The sequence below is a fragment of the Canis aureus genome, chromosome 21 (genome assembly GCF_053574225.1).
Source record: "Canis aureus isolate CA01 chromosome 21, VMU_Caureus_v.1.0, whole genome shotgun sequence".
Taxonomy (NCBI): Eukaryota; Metazoa; Chordata; class Mammalia; order Carnivora; family Canidae; genus Canis; species Canis aureus.
The window spans coordinates 39,188,743-39,210,590 of record NC_135631.1 but is presented as its reverse complement, the minus strand read 5'-3'; the positions used below and the strand labels follow the sequence as shown (position 1 = coordinate 39,210,590).

The 21,848-nt window shown below is 40.7% G+C and overlaps 1 protein-coding gene across 1 annotated transcript in view; it reads right to left on the bottom strand.

Annotated features, from left to right (window-relative positions):
- ARMC10 (armadillo repeat containing 10) overlaps positions 1-21,848 on the bottom strand; it is a 26,058-nt gene extending 4,210 nt beyond the window's left edge. Inside the window, exons 1-4 of the mRNA XM_077863945.1 lie at positions 21,644-21,848; positions 7,542-7,690; positions 4,722-4,856; positions 3,071-3,247 (exon numbers count right to left, since the gene is read on the bottom strand). Coding sequence (XP_077720071.1) covers positions 3,071-3,247; positions 4,722-4,856; positions 7,542-7,690; positions 21,644-21,782 — 600 coding nt within the window. The 5' untranslated portion in view covers positions 21,783-21,848. The remainder of the gene's footprint in view (positions 1-3,070; positions 3,248-4,721; positions 4,857-7,541; positions 7,691-21,643) is intronic.

Below are 21,848 nucleotides of genomic sequence, written 5' to 3'. Positions count from 1 at the left end.
GCCACCCAGGGATCCCGTATATACTAATTTGTTAAGGAGGATAAAAGGCTTTGCTTAAATTTTTTTTATCAGCCATTTAAACTTTTTTTTTTTTTTTTTTTTTAATAAATACATGGCCATGATAAATTTCAAACTGCAGAGGGAAACAAGGATCAAAATAAAAGCCACCATCCTGTCTGCCTGTCCCGCCCCCTCAGCAGAAACTACTGGTAACAGTTTCTTGTGTAGGTAGGGACCGTGTTTATGTTTTTCAAATAGACATCCTTTATAAATTCTAGCCTCTTAAGGTAACAGAGGAAAGAACTTTTGACCGTTACGCAGATCAGGTCTGGCCTGACTGGCCACCAGCAACAATAAGCATAAGTTTTAGGAATAAACACTTGTCCCCACTGTCAGTGATGTTTTATTAAGAAAACAGGAGTTCTGAAACAGGAAGGTCCCAAACCTAGGAAATAAGTCTGAGGTCAGAATCCATAAGGCCTGAGTGGCCAACGAGGGCAAGTTTATAACCAGGGAATAGTAACAGCTAGTTAGCAGCCTGAATTAAAATTCCACGTTGCTAGGCTCTGGAAGGGAGTGAACCATGAGAAAATAATTTACAGAGCACAATTACAGATTAAATAGCTGCAGGTGTCCCTTGCTTTTCAAATGTTTGCATTACATCACTTCGCTTTTTATAGAAGACCTACATTATTGGTACCTGTTTCCACTACCCGAAAGAAATCCAAAGAGGATTTTCGTTTTTACAAAAAAAAAAAAAAAAAAAAAAAAAAAAAGAAAAAGAAAAGAAAAAACCACAGCGCTGGGTGTTTGTTTTGCAGCAAGCGTTAACAGGGGCAATGCGCAGTCCAGAAACTACACTCAGCATTGGGCAGCCAGAGCTTTGAACTGTGTCTGTGAACATCTGTGCTATCTTGATTTAATTTGTGCATCTGTTAGCAAGATAGGTTCCAAGCTATCAGAAAAGTCTGAGAGAGGTTGGGGGGCGGGGAGGTGTGTGTTGAATGCTCAAAAAATTTTCCATATAAACTACCGGTAAGCACTGCTCCACTTCACACCATTTTGGCTCAGGAAATGTTTCCTAGGAATGCCCTACTTTCAGATGGGGGTGGGGGGATACCTGTCGGTATTCTGGTTTGAACCATGTTAAGTCCTCTCTTTTTCTCTTATCACATGTGCCATCTTGTGGTGACTCCACGACATTTCTTTTAAGCCACTGGTTTTCTTTGCTCTCAGTGCAGATTTAACAAGAATTATCTGCGTTAATCTTCCATTATTTGTATTTGGTTAGGAATCAGTGTTGTACCCAAAGGATGGTTATGGTAAGGTGAGCTCTCTTAATAAAAATAAGATTTCTAAAAAATCAATTTTGGTGGTAATTTACTGAGAAAATATCTAAAATGGGTACATTTTCTCACAAATGGATTACTATCCAAAAGTTCCTTTGCAGGTTGGAAATTTACACTTATTTTTTGTGGACAATGTTATAATTGGTGGTCAGGTTCCCAGACAGACCAAAAAAGCAACGTTTCTATCCCAGAAATGCTGTACTAGGCAGTGGAATGGAAAAACAAACCAAAAATAGAACATACTATTGTGGTGAGAGTCATCTTCTAAAAAGACATAAAATATATTAAAACACAGACCATGTCTGAGACAGATCTATACAGCTCCAAGGCCAGACTCGCCTGGCTTGGAACTCCTTGTTCTTCCTGAAGTTTTGGGTAGAGCTGCTGCAGACATAGGCAGAGGAGAGATCTGTCCTGTATTTGCAACACTCTAAGGTAGAGGGAAGGGGTTCCTTGAGGCCTCAAAGGCTGGAAGTTACTTTGTTCTACTGGAAAAAGAGATGTTGATGGGTGTGTGCATTTTAGAAATTGCCTATGGATGGAGCATATTTCGAAAATATTGCTAAGAATATTATTACATTTAATTCTGAATGCCTTTGGGTATGCTTTAGACCAGATCTAAGGAACTCTGGTTACTGGAAATGAGGAAAGGCCAGAACAAATTTTAATAGGGCTACAGTGAGGCTGTCTTGGAATCCCATTTGATATCTATAGAAATAACTTCAGTGATGTTGAATATTTGGAGTAGGGCTTTACATTTGGTCCTTTGAAAATGCTTGTGCATTTTTCTCTCAATTGTGCCAGAGAACAGCGACCAATATAATAAAACACTGATGATCAACCCAACTAATCAGAGCCTTTGATTACTCTACCTTCGTTTTTTTTTTTTTTTTTTTTTTTAATTTTTTTTAATTCATGAGAGAGACACACACACACAGAGGCAGAGACACAGGCAGAGGCAGAAGCAGGCTCCATGCAGGGAGCCCGATGTGGGACTTGATCCCCGGTCTCCAGGATCACCCTGGGCTGAAGGTGGTGTTAAACTACTGAGCCACCTGGGCTGCCCTACCTTTATGCTATTTATGCTATGTTTTTATGCTATTTCTTAAAAAATGGCATTTGAGAAAAATGCCCACAAATATGAGAGGTTTACTTTCACGGGATGTCTCCTGAGATCCTATTTAAATAGGTCAATCTCTGTTGCCTTCTACCTCTGTATAACTGATCAAAATCAACCACCCAGACATCCATTATTAACTTAAAAGTGGTTTTCAAAAGATTTTTCAGCAAATAATGGCTAAATCAAAAAAATGTTTCTAACTGCAAGGTGAGCAAAAAATTCAATTAACCAGCATTATCTCTCAAAGATTCCTTTTAATCAATCATGTATAATTCAACCTGGTGATGGTGGGGGAAGCCTACTACATCATATCAGTAAAAGGTAAACTGATTTTCAGAAAAGCAAACAAATGACAATCTACTGATAAATGAAACAGCACGTTTTCACAAACGAATTTTGAAACGCATACTTGGGAATAAAAATAATCTACTTTCTTAAGCTCATGAAAAGGCTTTTAATAAATGTTAACTGAACTTACTCTTTTTTTTTAAGGGATACTAACTTAAGACAGGGGACTCAGAAATTTAATCCTCTCTTAATAAGCTTGATGCAATAAGCTCTTAATAAGCTCTCTTTCAAGTCATAACTGCTTCATTCGTACCTTGGTGCTTCCATCCCCCGTAAGCAACACGTGGAACAGGTCTGTGACGTAATCAGTAAGCATGTGCTGGTGGTCGTTGGTCACGGTCATGTTTGTTAATAGTCTCAGCCCAGCCAGCTGCACGGCAGAGTCCAGGGGACCAGAGAGGACATCCTTACAGACTTGATTGACGTATACCTGGGAGGGGGGAGGGAGTGAGCATCTTAGAATCTCTAAAAATTCATCTTTGAAGCAGTAACTTTTCTGCACGGCAGAGAAGGGCTGTTGTTCAGGGGGAGGCTGGGTCCTCAGAAAAGATGGCTTTCCAGCCCTCCAACTTTGGTAAAAATTTTTTTTTTGAGCTACCTTTGTTAATACCAGGCAATGTGCGAGCATTTTACAAATACGCCTCACCTACTCCGTAACATAGCTCTAGTGAGGTAGGTGTTGTTAATGGCCATTTGACAGACAAAGACAAGTCCTCAAAGAACTTAGATCAATAATCAAGCCAGCGAGTAGGGAAGTGATGTCCAATTCCAGAGACCATGCTCCCAACACCAGTGGTCTCTCAATTGTGGGGGGTCTCCCATCTCAGGCTTCCTTTCTGTGTCAGCTGGTGTGGACACACGAGGATGCCAGGGAGACCTGTCTGGCCATCTTGCATCACGGTAAACACATTCACAACACGGTCTAGGGGCTGCATCATGTTAGAAGTAAAGAATAGGGTGATCAAAGTGAAACAATTTTTTTCTAGGGTTAGTTCTATCAAAAGTAAGCAGAGGCAAAATTGTCTTTGGCCCAATTTTCTTATTTACCTGGGTACATCTGAATGAAGTGCTCCTTCCTGATGTTGTAACTGCCACTGGCAAAACGTAATGCAATGCCGGTACCACTCCTATTTCAGACACGCTAGAACTAAATGCACCGTGATGGAAAAGTTTCTGAAACTGCTTTCTATTTCTGGCCAGGATCTTTCCAGCTTGGTAAATTATGTCTCAGATAATCACTATTCACCTAACTGAAAACTCCACCAGAAATTCTAAGCGATAAGAAAAGTTTCCTAATATAAAATGCTAATGACCAATTGTCCCATAAGCCAGTATTAGGTTAAAAAAAAAAACCCCAAAGATTCCACGTTACCATAGAAACCAGAGTAATGGCAGAAAAGCAAAAGGGATTAAACAACTTGTGTTGACAGATGAATAAATAAAGCGAATGTGGTCTGTATATACAACAGAAAATCATTCGGGAATGAAAAGGAAGGACATTTTGTCATTAGCAACAAATGGATGGACCATGAGGGTATTCGGCTAAGTGAAATAAGACAGGAAGACAATACTGAAGATGGCACCTATATGTGGAATCTAAAAAAGGTCAACTCACAGAAACAAGAGTGGCATGGTGGTTGCCAGGGGCTGAGGAATAAAGGAAATAGTGAGATTTTGGTCAAAAGGTAGAAACTTCTAGCTTTAAGGTGAATAAGTTCTGGGATCTAATGTATAGCAGGGGGACTGTATTATATACTTGAAAGGTGCTAAAAGAATAGATCTTAAATATTCTCACTAGGTTGACAAAAAGGTAACTATGTGACGTGATGGAGGTCTTAGCTAACACTATGGTTTTCCCTTTCATTTATAGTAAACCTACCCATTTATGATTTCAGGTAACTTACCTTTATCTTGACTTGATTTTCAACATTCACGCTCAGGTTATTCAACGCATTTAAAGCTTTCTCTTTAATGCTGTGGTTGGGATTGTTGATTTTGCTTCCAATGATTGGAATACCACCCAATTCACGTATAATGACCTAAGAGGGGAAAACACAGGACCATCACTTCAATATGCACCCCCTTCATCAAATTTTTTGCATCCACAAATACTGATACAAATTAATGACTCTTTGCAAACACCTTTCCTATGCACAATCTGTAATTCTTATTTTTTTTAAATTACTTTCCATATTTTAAAGGTAAAGAAAATAGATTGAAAATAAATTAAGATATATAATTATTTAAAAACTGTAACTTGAAGATCTACAATGAAGATTTGTACAGCTACTGAAATGAACTCAAAGCAATTTGCAAACACATGATTTTACTTTGAAATAAGATATGACTTTTCTATTATAGGCACATTTGGAAAATTAGGATACTAAAATAATGTTTTGCTAAAATGTATTTTTTGGAATACAAATCCTTCAAGAGTAATAGTCGTTCCATTAAAAAAAAAAAAGGAGATTCCACAGTTAAGTAAGTTAGAGAAACTCTGGGCAAAGTAAGTGTAGACACTTAATATAGTGAAGCATCCATTATGCACTGGGGATCTCCAAGAGCTTTTCCATGAAGTATACACAAAAGAAAGGGTCATTTTTCAGTGTGTGTGTGTGTGTGTGTCTGTGTGTGTGTGTAGGGGAGAGGAAACCCCTATTAACATCTTGAAGAATTAGAGTTCTACACAATCTGGGAAATGATGCCCAAATTTTCCAAGAAAAAATAATCTGGGGATTTCTCACAATTGGTTGCAAGACTATGCTACTCTGTGCCTTTGGCCCCAACAGTGGATGATATTTTAATTCTTACAAGAAAAATAAGCTGAAAATTACTTCTGTCAAAACAAAACATGCCCTTCTATGAGAAAAAGAATGAAAGAGTATCATGGTGTCATCTGCTCTTTACCAACAGCCCCAAACTCTACCATCAAGAGTGGGCTCAGCATTAGGACGAAAAAACAAAAAACACCTCTGCTGTGCAAGTTGGGCTCTTCCTGAGAATTTGTGATCACTAGAAATTTTTTTTTTTAAGATTTTATTTATTTATTTATTTTTTTAAATTTTTTTATTTATTTATGATAGTCACACAGAGAGAGAGAGAGGCAGAGACATAGGCAGAGGGAGAAGCAGGCTCCATGCACCAGGAGCCGGACATGGGATTCGATCCCGGGTCTCCAGGATTGCGCCCTGGGCCAAAGGCAGGCGCCAAACCGCTGCGCCACCCAGGGATCCCCTTTTTTTAAGATTTTATTTATTTATTCACAAGAGACACAGAAAGAGGCAGAGACACAGGCAGAGGGAGGAGAAGCAGGGCTCCCTGCAGGGAGCCCAATGTGGGGCTGGATCCCGGGACTCCAGGATCTCACCCTGGGCTAAAGGTAGCCACTCAACCACTGAGCCACCTGGGCATCCCTGTGATCACTAGAAATCTAACCGTTTTTTGACTATCCTATTAAAGCAGATCAAGGTACTATGATTTCTGACAAGGAGTACTGACCCCCATCACCCAAGAAAGCACTCGTTGGAACAGTGGCTGTGTGGATCCACTCCCACTACAGTTTGTTTCAGAGGGATATTAAAACTATGGCATCAGAAATAGCTCTGGAGGCCAGCGGCTTTCTTTCTATCCCTGTAATGAAAACTTCTCTGTGGCCAGAGAGACAAAAAACCAGGACATCAAAAGACACAGGGATAGGGATCCCTGGGTGGCTCAGTGGTTTAGCGCCTGCCTTCGGCCCAGGGCATGATCCTGGAGATCCAGGATCAAGTCCCACATTGGGCTCCCTGTGTGGAGCCTGCTTCTCCCTCTGCCTGTGTCTATGCTTCTATCCTTGTGAATAATAAATAAAATCTTAAAAAAAAAAAGACACAGGGATAAGCAAGAGCCAAGAGATGGCGGGAGAGCGAGCCCTGGTAATGCTCTCAGCGACCTTAAACTGTCTTCACTTGTGCCCAAAGCCAGTGCTATGCTTGGATGTACAAGTTAACTGAGCTCAGTATTTTCCCTTTTGGGTTTAAAATAATTTAAGAAGGGTTCTGTCACTTGCAACTGAAAGAATATGAGTAATCAACAGATATTCTTTAAATTCCCCTATAAACCTCAAGAGCTTATACTGTAAGCCTTGCCACACTGGAAAGTATTTGAAACAGAGTATAAATTCAACCTCATTTTGTTTCCATGACAAAGTCAGCGAAAGGCATTAACTAAAAATCATTACACATTTTTTTCTGACTTTTTCTCCATGGGTATAATGGGGAAAAGGAAGCATAGACTTGGCGTTAAGACTCTACTGGTAGAAGCTGTCTACATGCTTAGTGGTTGTCAGTGGCCCAGGGCCCAGGGCCCAGCATCAGAACCACGCCCCCAAGACCTACATACCACGAAAAGTATGTACTTGATGTTAGCAATGCTGTCAGTAATGCTTGCTGAATTTTCAAGAATTAAAAAGGCCATGCAATGCTAAGTGGGGAGCAGATAACACTTACCACACATGTGATGCCTGTGACCAACCTCATAAGGATCTAGAATCCCAGTAACACTCATGTCCCTATTTGGCTGTGCTTTTCAGAAGTAAACAGACATTATGCTGTAGCTACACATCCCCAAACCATATAGATGATGAGAGCGAGGCTCTGGGATTAAGTACCTCACCAGGGTCACAATTAACTGCTACTATGTAAGGAGTTACACAGGAGGCGCCCATTCTGAAACTAGGTACTTACTTGGTTAGCTGAAAAGGCTGCATTGTTACCCAGAGTGACCAAAGCTCTTTCAATAATTACAGGATCATCAGTTGACTCAAGCAGGTAGAGGAGTTTCTGGAGCTGGTCAACATTTAGGACATCATCGTATGAACCATTGGTTAAGTCTTCTGCAAAAGAACAAAGTTATTTAAAATCAATATGAGATTAAAAAATTAAAAAAAAAATTTTTTTTTAAGAGAGTGCATAAGTGTATGAGCGGGGGTTAGGGTGAAGAGGGAGGAAGAGCCTGACATGAGGCTTGATCTCATGACCCCGAGATCTGGACCTGAGCTGAAATCCAGTCTGACACTTAACTGACTGAGCCACCCAGGTCCCCCTAAATGTTTTTTTTTTTCTTTAAAGACTTCATTTGAGAGAGAGAAAGAGAGAGAGAGCATGAGCAGGGTGAGGACGGGCAGAGGGAGAAGCAGACTCCCTGCTGAGCCTCATATAGAGACTTGACCCCAGGACCCTGAGATCATGACCTGAGCTAAAGTCAGACACTTCACCAACTGAGCCACCCAGGTGCCCCTAAAATTTTTATTTATTTATTCATGAGAGACACACAGAGGCAGAGACACAGGCAGAGGGAGAAGCAGGCTCCATGCAGGGACCCCGATATGGGACTCGATCCTGAACTCCAGGACCACACCCTGGGCCTAAGGGAGGTGCTCAGCTGCTGAGCCACCCAGGTGTCCCTAAAAAAAAAATTTTTTTTTTAAACAGTATCGAATGCACTCTGATGCCAGGCACAGTTTTAAGCACTTCATATGTTTTATCTTGTTTGATCTTCAAGTAACCTCTGGAGGAAGATATTTTTTATAATTCTCAATTTACAATTTATGGACTTATTATTATTATGTCCAAGGCTTATGGACATTAAGAAATCAGCCAGCGGGGGCACCTGGGTGGCTCAGTTGATTAAGCATTTGACTCAGGGTTGTGAGTTCAAGCCCCACATTGGGCTTCATGCTCAGCATGGAGCCTATTTAAAAAAAAAAAAAAAAAAAAAAAAGAAAGTAATGAGCCAATGGTCACTTGGTACTTCTCTCTCAGTAAGGCACTGCAATGCTTGAGCATTTTCTGTCTCTTTTAAAGACCAGGTACTGGGATCCCTGGGTGGCGCAGCGGTTTAGCGCCTGCCTTTGGCCCAGGGCGCGATCCTGGAGACCCGGGATCGAATCCCACATCGGGCTCCCGGTGCATGGAGCCTGTTTCTCCCTCTGCCTGTGTCTCTGCCTCTCTCGCTCTCTCTGTGTGACTATCATAAATAAATAAAAATTAAAAAAAAAAAATAAAAATAAAGACCAGGTACTTGCATCCAAGGGAACACTTGCCTGGAGGCACAGTTTTTCATTAAGGAAATGGATTTGCATTAAATGGACTTTTTCTGATCACAGTGTTCAGGCTGGAGAGAACTCCATGAGAGTAGTCATGTTGGTAGGGTGGCGTTTTTGTTTGGTTGACGTGAACATGGTGTGATGACAATAACAGTCTTTTTTTTTTTTTTTTTTTAGAATAACAGTCCTGTTGGGGGCAGAGAGAAAAGCAACGCTTTCATTTTGAGTAAATGCTAGAGCAGTCAAATGCTGGATCTGATCACTTCTGGTCACTGGTCAATTCTAAGTCACTACTTAGAATTTATAGCTTTACTTTTGAGGGAAAAAAACCTATTTACAGAAATTACCACAGGAAAAACAGAAACAATTTTATAACCCCATCATTGTGTTATAAACATAGAACAGGATTCCTGAGAAATGAAACTAGGATTACATGTTAGACAATGCACCGTCCACAGAACACTGCCTGGGGAGGGCGGCTTACAACAGTGGGTGCTATATGTCACAGCTGCGCCTTTTCTTAGTCTTTTCTTTTTTCTTTCTTTCTTTCTCTCTCTCTCTTTCTTTCCTATCTATCTATCTATCTATCTATCTATCTATCTATCTAATCAGATTACGTATCTGAGTGAGAGAGCCCATGGCGGGATGAGGGAGAGCCAGAGATCTCAGGACCCAGAGATCATGACCTGAGCCATGCTTCTTTTTTTCAAATACTGAATTATTAAAGGTGGTTATCTTTGGGCATTGGATTATGAATGACTTATTTTCTACCCTGTGCTTATGAGCACTTTATTTTTTTACAATAATTACATATTACTCCCGTAATGAAGATAATTAAGTATACTGCTTAAAGATGAATCACCGACAAATATGACGGAAAGGGACAAGTATTCAGATTGTGGGAAACAGTAAGTGCTATGTCCTCCTGAGAAAGCCAAATAAGAAACCTGTTCAGGAAATTTAAAAGCCGAAAAACCAGCTTTTTCTCACTCCTAAGTTTTATACTTAGGGCCTCTGGACTATGCTTTTACTCCTGAATCCATTACCTGCCTCATTTGCACTTTATAAAGCAATATTTCACTCCCAAGAGATTTGAAAAGTGAAACAATGACAAAAACAGATTTTTAGAATGGAAAGAATATGGGGGGGGGGGTTCATCCAAATTTCTCTTTTTACACACCAGGGAACTGAAGGCAGGATTGTTTAAGGATTTGCCTGAAGCCACACATGTAGTTAGTAGCAAAAACCAGAGAAAGGAAAATACAAAGTGCAGGCAAGTCACTCAATCTCTTAGGGGTCTCAGCTTTCTCAGCTATTAAAAAAAAAAAAAAAGGAAAGGAGTCGATCTAAGACTTGTAACTGGTTCCAAAGGTGCCTATGCATCTTTCAAGTGTAATTTGGTACACATATATGTGGCAGAAAACAAAAAACTGGATTAAAAAGTGGGCAGACTACTTGAATAGGCATTTTTTCAAAGCAGACATACAGATGGCCAGCAGGTCCATGAAGAGCTGCTCAAAATCACTAATCATCAGGGAAATGCAAATCAAAACCACAGTGAGCTATCACCTCACACCTGCCAGACTGGCCATTACCAAAACCACAAATAATAACAAGGTTGGTGAGGATGTAGTGATAAGGGGACCCTCATGCATTGCTGGTGGGAATGTAAACTGGTGCAGCCGCTATACACAACAGTCTGGAGAGTCCTCAAAAATCTAAAAATACAATTACCATAGGATCCAGCAATTCCACTTCTGGGTTATTTATCTGGAGAAAATGGAAACATTAATTTGAATAGAAATACACGTACTTCGGGATCCCTGGGTGGCGCAGCAGTTTGGCGCCTGCCTTTGGCCCAGGGCACGATCCTGGAGACCCGGGATCGAATCCCACATCGGGCTCCCTGTGCATGGAGCCTGCTTCTCCCTCTGCCTATGTCTCTGCCTCTATTTCTCTCTCTGGGACTATCATAAATAAAAATTAAAAAAAAAAAAAAAAGAAATACACGTACTCCTTTCTTGCAGCATTTTTTATAATAGCCAAGGTGTGGAAGCAATCTAAGTGTCCACTGATAAATGAATAGGTAAAGAAGTAGTAGTATGGGGCAGCCCGGGTAGCTCAGCAGTTTAGCACTACCTTCAGCCCAGGGCATGATCCTGGAGACCTGGGATCAAGTCCCACGTCGGGCTCCCTGCACGGAGCCTGCTTCTCCCTCTGCCTGTGTCTCTGCCTCTCTCTCTCTCTGTCTCTCATGAATAAATAAAATAAATAAAATATTTTAAAAAGTAGTAGTATATATACACAATGGAATATCATTCAGCCATAAAAATAAGTGAAATTTTGCCATTTGCAACAACATGGATGGACCTCGAGGGTCTTATGCTAAGTGAAATGAGTTAGAGGAAAACAAATACCACACGACTTCACTTATAGGTGGAACAAACAAAACAAAAACCAGAAACAGACTCATAGATACAAGAAACAAACTGTTGGTTACCAGAAGTGGGAGGGATTTGGGTGCAGGAGATTAAGAGGTACAAACATCCAGTTATAAAATAAATAGATCATGGGAATGTATAGGAAGCACAGGGAAAGTCATCAATAGTATTGTAATAATTTTTTATGACAGACAGTAACTAGAGTTATCATGGGGATCACTTTGTAATGTATAAAAATAACAAAAAAGTTTATCAGAAAGAATAATATTCAAATGTCCTTTTATTATGAGGTCATGTGTTTTTACTTTTAATCTATTAATGCTATAAATTACATTATTATATTTCCCAATATGAATCTTCCTTATGCATCCACTTGGCCTCGTGCATCACTACTTTAATGCCCTGATGGATTTGATTTGCTAATATTTTACTGAAATCATTATATCTTATTCATAATTGAGACAGATTTATAGTTTTTTCATGTTCTCCTTATCAGGTTTTGGTATCAGGTTGTTAAATAAATGAGTTTGCGACTATTTCCATCTTTTTCAGTGCTCTCAAACAGTCTTAGCAGTAAGGAATTACAATTTAAGTTGAAGACCAAAAAAAAAAAAAAAAAAAAAAAAATCACTTGGCTCTGGTTTGAGATGGTGACACAAGAAAATCCTGAACTGACCTCCTCACCCAGACACACTGAATCTATAGCTACATAGAGAGTAATTTCCTCTGAAAGAAATCTAGAAATGAGGAAAAAAAAAAAAAACCCACACTAAAACTGGTAGAAGAAGATGAAACACAATCTTGCCATAAACACCAGCCTCACTGCAGCAACACACCAGCAGGAGGAAACTCACAGCTCCAGCTTCTCCCTGAGGAGAAAGGGCTTTGGACCCCACATCCCGTGTTCCAGCTTTTAAGACTTCTACCTGAGATATGGACTTCCAACATCTAGCTTTGAAAGCCAACAAGTCTTGCATCCACTAGACCCCCCCAGGCTACAACAAACTGAGAGACAGTTTTTAAAGGGCTTGCACATGTGAAGCACAGCTAACCCCCTGGGGCCAGCAGAGGCATAGACTGAGGCCTCTTTGCTTATCTTCATAACTGCGAGGCAGCGTGAAGGGCAGGCTTCTATTTTAACAAACATCAAGGGATGGACAGCAATACTCTCCAAAGATGGGGAAACTGGATGGGCACCACCTTTGCACTCTCCCTGTGCCTCATGCCAGGTTGCTATTATCTCCCAGAAAGCAGCCCTTGTTTTTGTGGATGCTATCCAAGACATGCCCTTGACCACCTGGTTCTGGCAGCCAGCAGGGCTTGTGTTCACAGGTTCAGTGGGATGGTAGCAAAGAAATAGTTCACAATCAGCCATCACTCCAGGGCTCAGTTCGGAAGGTTCAGACAAACACCCCTCTCTGTCTTCACTGACAGGTATACTTCCACACTTTAAAAGCTGCTACCTGAAGGTCTGGCTTCTAATCAGCCTCTGTCTAAGCACTGAAGGAGATCCTCCCCTTTGGGACACTGATGGGTCTTGGCACACCCTCAACTATTAAAAACAGACTGCCTGGACAATCACAGAGTTTGGAGAGATGATCAAGAGCTGGGAACAGGTGAATAGTAAGGTTCATTTCCTACATGGCACTGGACAGAAAAATGTAAGAAAGTACCAAGGAGAAGTCACAGAGCTGAAAAATATCATAACTGAGCTGAAAACAACAACAAAAACAATCTATTAGAGGGATTCAAAAACACACTAGATGAAGCAAAAGAATGGATCAGTGAACTCCAAGATAGGGCAGGAGAACTCATCCAATTAGAGCAGGTTAAAAAAAAAAAAAAAGTGAAGATAGCTTATCGGACCTATGGGATAACAACATCAAGTTAACCAACATTCGCATTATAGGGGTCCTGGAAGGAGAAAATAGAAAGGGGCAGAAAATTTATTTGAAGAAATAACTTCTCTAACCTGGGGAAGGAAACTGACATCCAGATCCAGGAACCAAAGAGAGTTTCAAGTAAGAGGAACCCAGAGAGGCCCAAAGCAAGACACATTATAATAAAAATGTCAAAAGTTGGGGAGCCTGGGTGGCTCAGTCAGTTAAGCACCTGATTTCAGTTCAGGTCATGAACTTGGGGTCCTAGAATCGAGCCCCATGCCTGGCTCCACGCACAGCAGAGTCTGCTTCTCCCTCTGTCTCTGCCCCTCCTCCACTCATGCTCTCTCTCTCAAATAAACAAATCAAATCTTTTTAAAAAGTCAAAAGTTAAAGACAAGGAGAAAATCTTAAAAAGCAACAAGAGAAAAACAAATTACACGATAAGAATGAGCAGAATTTTTTAGCCAAAACTGCAGGCCAGAGGGTAGTGTCATGGTATATTCAAAGTGCTGGAAGAAAAAAACCCTGCCAAACAAGAATACTCTAACTGGCAAAACTGTCTTTCATAAATAAAGGAGAGAAAGTATTTTCTAGATAAGCAAGAGCTGAAAGAGTTCAGCACCACTAGTCTGGCCTTTTAAGAAATGTTAAAGGAATTTCCTGAGGCTGAAACAAGAGGGTTCTAATTAGTAGTAGGAAAACACAATCAAGTGTAAATCTTGCTGGTAAAGATAAATTCATAGTTAAGTTCACAATAGTATAATGATGGTGGGTAAATCACTTTTCTTATAAATCTAGTATGAACGCTAAAAGTCATTGTAAAAAATAGCTATCAGTACAATAATCTGTTAAGGGATACAGAAGACAAAAAGAATTATAAATTGTGATATCAGAAATATAAAATACGTGTATGTGGGGGGAGTAAAATGTAGAGTTTTAGAATGCACTCAAACTCTAGTTATTATCAATGTAAAACAGACTGTTATGAGAGGTTTTACGTAAGCCTCATGGTAACCACAGAGCAAAAACCTATGGTGGATAAACAAACATTAAAGAGAAAGGAACCTAAACCTACCACTATCATCAAATCCCAAAGAGAGCAAGAGAAGAAAGGAATAAAGGAATTACAAAATAGCCACAAAACAATTAACAAAGTGGCAATTAGTTCATGCCTACTGAAAATTATTTTAAATGTAAATGGAGTAAATCCTCCAGGCAAAAAGTCCAGAGTGGCTGAAGGGATAAAACTAAAACACAACAACAACAACAACAAAAAAACAAAAAACAAGACCCAATTCACATTCTGATTCTGGTCACCCATTATAACATATGGTGAGTGTTTCCAGAGCACCAAGCAATTCTTGGACACCAACTGGTTCTACAATTCAACTCAATTTTGACATGATCCACCTGCATCAGATCCCACAGATTCCAGCTTCAGCCCCTCAAAGGCTGCCCCCCCCTCCCCTCACTTTGCATGCCAGGGGGCAAGGCCAAGTTGTCCCCAGTGCTTCTGATTAACTAGGTATAGATCAGAGATTTCACCAGCCTCCACCGTGGTTGCAATTAATTTGCTAGAGCAGCTCGCACAACTCAGAAAATTTTACTTACTAGGTTTATTGTCCTCTAATTTTAGTATACGCGCTGCAAACTGAGCACAGTTTATTACCCTCTAATCACATGCTTGACTCCCTGGCTACAAGACCCCATCCCAACGGACTTTCCAATAGTTACCATTAACATAACAAAAGATACCTTTATTGTTCACAGCACTTAGAAAATTCTGAAGGTTTTAGGAGCTTTGTGCCAGAAATGAGGATGAAGAATTATTCTGATTCAAAATCACAATGTAACACTAACTACCTGCTGTCAAGAGACTCACTCCAGTTTTATGGATACACATACTGAAAGTGCAGTGAAAGGAGAGAAAAAGATATTCCATGCAAATGCAAACTATAAAAAAACTGGGGTAGCTATACTTATATCAGACAAAATAGATTTTATTTTAATTTTTTAAGATTTTATTTATTTAAGAGAGAGAACGGGGAGCAAGCACGAGCATGGGCAGGGGGAGGGATAGAGAGAGAGAGAGGGAGAAGCAGAAACCCGCTGAGCAGGGAGCCTTATGTGGGACTTGATTCTAGCACCCTGAAATCACGACCTGAGCTGAAGACAGACGCCTAACCAACTGGGCTGCCCAGGCACCCCAAGACAAAATAGATTTTAAAACAAAGATTCTAATAAGAGACAAAGAAGATAATTATATAATGATAAAAGGATCAATCCAATAAGAGCATATAACATTTGTAAATATGTATGCACCCAACACGGGAGCATCTAAATATATAAAGCAAATATAATCAGACATAAAAGGAGAAGTAGACTACAAGACAATGGTAGGAAACTTCAATACTTCACTTTCATCAATGGATAGGTCACCCAGACAGAAAATCAGTAAGGAAACATTGGATATGTTAGACCAAATGAACTTGATACAGGCATTTACAGAACATTCTATTAAAAGCAAAATAAGATGTTCTTCTTAAGCACACATGGGACATTCTCCATGACAAATCATACAGTAGGTCACAAAATAAGTCTTAATAAGCTTAAGAAAACTGAAATAATATCATCCATCTTTTTCAACTATAAGGTAGTGAACTAGAAATAAACGACAAGAAGAAAAATGGAAAATTCACAAATATATGGAGATTAAACATGCTACTGAACAATCAGTGAGTCACAGAAGAAATCAAAGGAGAAATAAAAAAATATCGAGACAAATGAAAATAGAAATGCAACATACCAAAACTTATGGAGTGAAGCAAAGACAGTTCTAAGATGGAAGTACACAGTGATAAATGCTTACATTAAGAAACAAGCAAGAGGGATGCCTGGGTGGCTCAGTGGTTAAGTGCCTGCCTTTGGCCCAGGGCGTGATCCTGTGGTCCTGGGATCGAATCCCACATCAGGCTCTCTGCATGGAGCCTGCTTCTCTCTCTGCTTGTGTCTCTGCCTCTCTCTCTGTGTCTTTCATGAATAAATAAATAAAATCTTTAAAAAAAAAAAAAAAAAGAAACAAGAAAGATTTCAAATAAACAACCTAACTCTACACCTCAAGGACCCATAAAAAGAACAAAGCCCAAAGTCAGAAGGAACGAAAGAACAAAGATCAGAGCAGAAATAAATGAAATATAGAATAGAAAGAAAATAGAAAGATCAATGAAGCTAAGAATTGGTTTACTGAAAAGATGAACAAAATAGGCAAACTATTAACTGCACTTACCAAGAAAAAAAAGAGAGGACTCAATGAAATGAGAGGTGAAAAAGGAGACATTACAATTGATAACACAAAAATACAAAGGATCTTAAGAGAGTATCGGGAACAACTATATGCCACAAATTGGACAATCTAGAAGATATGGAAAAATTCCTAGAAATATACAACCTACAAAGACTGACTTGAAGAAATGAAAAATCTGATTGAAAAAAAAAAAAAAACAACCTGATCAGACCAATTACTAGTAAGGAGATCTAATCAGTAATCAAAAATCTCCTAACAAACAAAAGTCCAAGACCCCAGAGCCTCACTAATAAATTCTACCAAATTCTACAAAGAAGGATACCAATCCTCAAACTCTTCCAAAAAAACAGAAGAGAAGGGAACACTTCTAAACTCATTTTACAAAGCCAGTATTACCCTGATACCGAAATCAAAGACACCATAAGAGAGAAATATACAGGCCAATATCCATGATGAATACCTATGTAAAAAGCCTCAAAATGCTAGCCAACAATACATTAAAAACCTCATACACCATGATTGAATGGAATGTACCCTTCGGATGCAAAGATGGCTCAACAGCTGCAAGTCAATCAGCAGAATATACCACAGTAAGGAGATGAAGGATAAACATCAGGTAATATTCTCAACAGATGTAGAAAAAGCATTTGACAATATCCAACATCCATTCATGGTAAAAACTCTCAACTAAGAGGATGCAGAGGGAATGTCCCTCAATATACTAAAGGCCATAAAGGACAAACCCACAGCTAACATCATACTCAATGGTGAAAAACTGGAAAGATTTTCCTCTAAAATCAAGAACAGGACAAGGATGTCCTCTCTCATCACTTCTAGTCAACATAGTACTGGAAGTCTTGGCTAGAGCATTTAGGCAAGAGAGAGATAACAAACATCCACATCAAAAAGGAAAAAGTAAAATTCTCTGCAAATGACATTATATTAGGTAGTGAAAGCCCTCAAAACTCCATGAAAAAGCTGAGAATAAACAGGTTCAGCAAAGCTGCAGAATACAAACTCAATATAAGAAAGTGAGTTGCATTTCTATACACTAATGACATACCATCAGAAGGAGAAATTAAGAAAAACAATTCCATTTATTTATTTAAAGATTCCATTAATCCATTCATGAGAGACACAGAGAAAGAGAGGCAGAGACACAGGCAGAGGAAGAAGCAGGCTCCATGCAGGGAGCCCAAGGTGGGACTCGATCCCGGGCCTCCAGGATCACGTCCTGAGCTGAAGGCAGTGCCAAACCACTGAGCCACCCAGGCTGCCCCACAATTCCATTTACAATTACATCAAAGAGAACAAAATACCTAGGAATTAATTTAACCAAGGTGGTGTACAGACCTGTACAATGAAAACTGTGACACTGATGAAAGAAATTGAAGACACAAATAAATGGTAAGTTATTCATACTCGTGGATTGGAAGAATATTATTAAAATGTCCATATTACCCAAAGCAACTTAGAGATCCAATGCAATCCCTATCAAAATCCCAATGGCATTTTCACAGAAATAGATCAAACCATCCTAAAATTTGTATGGAACGACAAAAGACCCCAAATGGCCGAAGCAATCTTGAGAACAAAGCCGGAGGCATTATGCTCCCTGATTTCAAAATACATGACAAAGCTACAGTAATTAAAACTGTAGGGTATTGGCATAAAAACAGACACACAGATCAATGGAAGGGATAGCACAGAAATAAACCTATACAAGTATTATCAATTAATTTATGGCAAAGCTGAAGAAATACAATGGGGAAAAGACAGTTTCTTCAGTAAATGGTGCTGGGAAAACTGGAGAGCCACATGTAAAAAAAAAACAAAACAAAAAACAAAAAAACTGGATCACCATCTTAGATCATATACAAAAACCAACTCATACCAAAGCCTTGAACATACGATTTCAAACCATCAAACTCCTTGACAAAGGTCTTTGCGGGATTTTTTAGATTTGACACCAAAACCAAAAGCAACAAAAATAAACAAGTGGACTATATCAAATTTAAAACCTCTGCACAGCAAAGGAAATCATCAATAAAATGAAAAGGCTACCTATGGGAGAAATTTTTCCCATATATCTGATAGGCAGTTAATATCCAAAATATATAAAGAACTCATGCAACTCAACAGAAAAAAACCCACCCAAATAATCATTAATAAGCAGAGAATCTGAATAGCTATTTTTTCCAAAGACATATAAATGGCCAACAGATACATGAAATAGTGCTTAACATCGGTAATCATGTATAAAATGCATATCGAAATCACAATGAGGTTATCACCTCACATCTGTCAGAATGGCTAGTATCAAAAAGATAAGAGATAACAAGCATTGGTGAGGACGTGGAGAAAAGGGAACCCTGCTGCACTGCTGGTGGGAATGTAAATTGGTGCAGCCACTGGACAGTATGGAGGTTTCTCAAAAAATAGATCTACCACACGATCTAGCAATTCTGCTTCTGGGTATTTATTTGAAGAAAAATTGAAAAGACATAGGCATCCCCATGCTCATTGCAGCAGTATTTATAATAGCTAAGACACAGAAACAACCTCACTGATAGATGAAGAAAATGTAGTGTGTGTGTGTGTGTGTGTTGTGTGTGTCTATGTGTGTATATATATAGCCCCCAAAAAGAAGGATATCCTACCATTTGCAACAACATGGGGGGTGGACTCTGAGGGCATTATTCTAAGCGAAACAAGTCAGACAGGAAAGAAAAATAAACACTACATAATTTCACTTACCTGTAAAATCTAAAAAAAAAAGAAAGAAAATGAAAAAAAACCGAACTCAAATACAGATAACAGACTGACTGGGGTTGCCGGGAGGCAAGTGAAGAGGGAGTGTAAAATGGTTGAAGGTGGTGAGAAGTATGGACTTAGCTTAAGATAAATAAGTCTTAGGGATGTAATGCACAGCTTGGTGACAATCAGCAAGTAACACTGTCTTGTATACCTTAAAGTTGCTGAGAGAGTAAAGCTTAAAAGTTTTCATCACCAGCAACAAAAAACCTGGAACTATGTGAGGTGAGGCATGTCACCTGAACTTACCGTGGTGATCATTCTGCAATATGTACAAATACTTGGATCGAATCCAACCAAATATATTTACCTTATATATACTGATATCAAATAAACACATAAACATATATCAAATCATTATGTTGTATGTCACTAATACAATGTTATATGCCAAGTATATCTCAATTAAAACAAAAAAGATCATCTTCTGAAATCTACGGATGCTGCTGCAAAAAAGGGTACTTGTTAAGTCTTCCAAGATAAAGGTGTGCAGCTTCAGGAAGAGGGGACCAGGAGCAGCCTCTTTGTAGGATGCCTGACCTAACGTAACTTAAACTGGTAAAATTAAGCTTAAGAATAAGACTCTGTCAGTGTTCACAAGGTTGAGTCAGTATAAGCAAGAAGGTACCCGAACCCAGAAATCTCTCACACAAAGACAACAAATTAGGCTTTGTAAGTAAAGGTAAATAAAAATCTTGTTTTGAAAATTGCTTTTTGTGACAAAAGGGAAAACAGACTTTTTCCTCACTCTGTTTTCTTAGAGTATTTCCTTGAGTAAACTTACACAGTCGACCCTCGAACAACAAGGGGTTAGGGGTGCCAACCTCTGAGCAGCTGAAAAATCCATGTGTAACCTGCGACTCCCCCCAAACTTGAGTAAGAGCCTGCCATTAACTGGAAGCCTTACTGAAAACAATTAACATATTTGGTATATGTCTTATATACGGTATTCTTACAATAAAATAAACTAGAGAAAAGGCAATGCTAAGAAAAACATAAGGAAAATACACTTACAGAACTGTGCATATATTTATTGAAAAAAAAAATCTCGTGTAAGTAAACCTGCACAGTTTAAACCCCTGTTGTTCAAACGTCAGCCAGAACTGTAAATCCTCTCTTTGATATAAATGGCATTTAAAAAAATATTTTATTTATTCACGAGAAACACAGAGAGAGAGGCAGAGGAACACGCAGAGGGAGAAGCAGGCTCCATGCAGGGAGCCCCATGGGGGACTTGATCACAGGACCCCGGGGTCATGACCTGAGCTGAAGGCAGGCGCTCCACCACCGAGACACTCAGGTGCCCCAAATGACTTTTAAAAAGCTAAGTAACCGTCTTGCCAGTTTACATGTAAGAAAGTCATTCTTAGGGGCTTTTGGGGTCATCTATGTGAAATGTAAACATCAAAAGATGGAGCGCAGACCCCTAAGTTTAGCCTTGGCGCCTGGCTCCACGTGGTAACCACCTGCTCATCATAAAGATCCCGAGAAGTCTTATTTTCCTCTGGATCAAGGCGATTAGCTAACAGCGATAGCCACCCCGATTACCAGCGAATTTAGGATGGACTCTGTGTGAATGGTGCTGTCAAGCCCTCTTGAGGACAAGTTCCTGTTTATCTTCAGAACATGCAGAGATGACACGAAACAGACTTTATCCGCCAGATACACGAAGTGAAGACACGTGTGTCTTCTCAATCCCATCAGCTGATCGCCTGTGATGGGCACGGCAATCTGGAGTCGCGCTTATTCAACAATAAAGCTTTAGTTCTTTCCTCCATTTGTAGGGAGGAGTTTCTTGGTTGGCATCCGTGACCCGCACTATCCTAGAACACCCAGCAAATCCTCGGAATCCCGATGCACCACCGGCTTTGGGGCAGCAACCACCCCGGCGCTGGGTCGCGGGGGGTCGCGGAGGGGGCGCCCCCAGCTCCCCGCGCGGGCAGCTGCTTCCATCCGCGGCCCCGGGACCTCCACAACCTCGTAACCGAACCGCAGGGAGTCCCCGGAACTCCGCGCCGCGGCGGGGCCCCCGCCCTCCTTCCTCCGGGGCGGCCGCAGGCACCACCGCACCTTCCGCGGCGGGTCCTGACCCTGAGGGGCAACCCACGCGCTTCTGAGAAACCACCCAATCCTCCGCGGGGACGCCGCCCTCAGCCAGGAAAATCCGGGCGTTTTTACCCCGGGATTTTGGACGAGGTGGACGCAGGCGGCAGCTCAGAGCCCCAGCGAGGGGGCCGTCGTCCGTGCCCCCGCCCCCGCCCCCCGCCCCGGCCACCTGCCGGGCACCCCGTGGCCTCACCTGCAGAGCGCGAGGGGCGCAGCCGAAGCCCGCGGGCGCCTCGCCGCCGGCCCCGCGCCAGCTTGTAAATGTAGTAGCAGGCACCGGCCCCGAGGACCAGGCCCGCCGCCACCCAGCCCACGTCCCGGGCGCCGCCCATGCTGCCCTGGGGCCGGGGCGCTGCGCTGGGCCTGGCGCGCGAGGCGGGGAGCAGCGGATCCCGCCG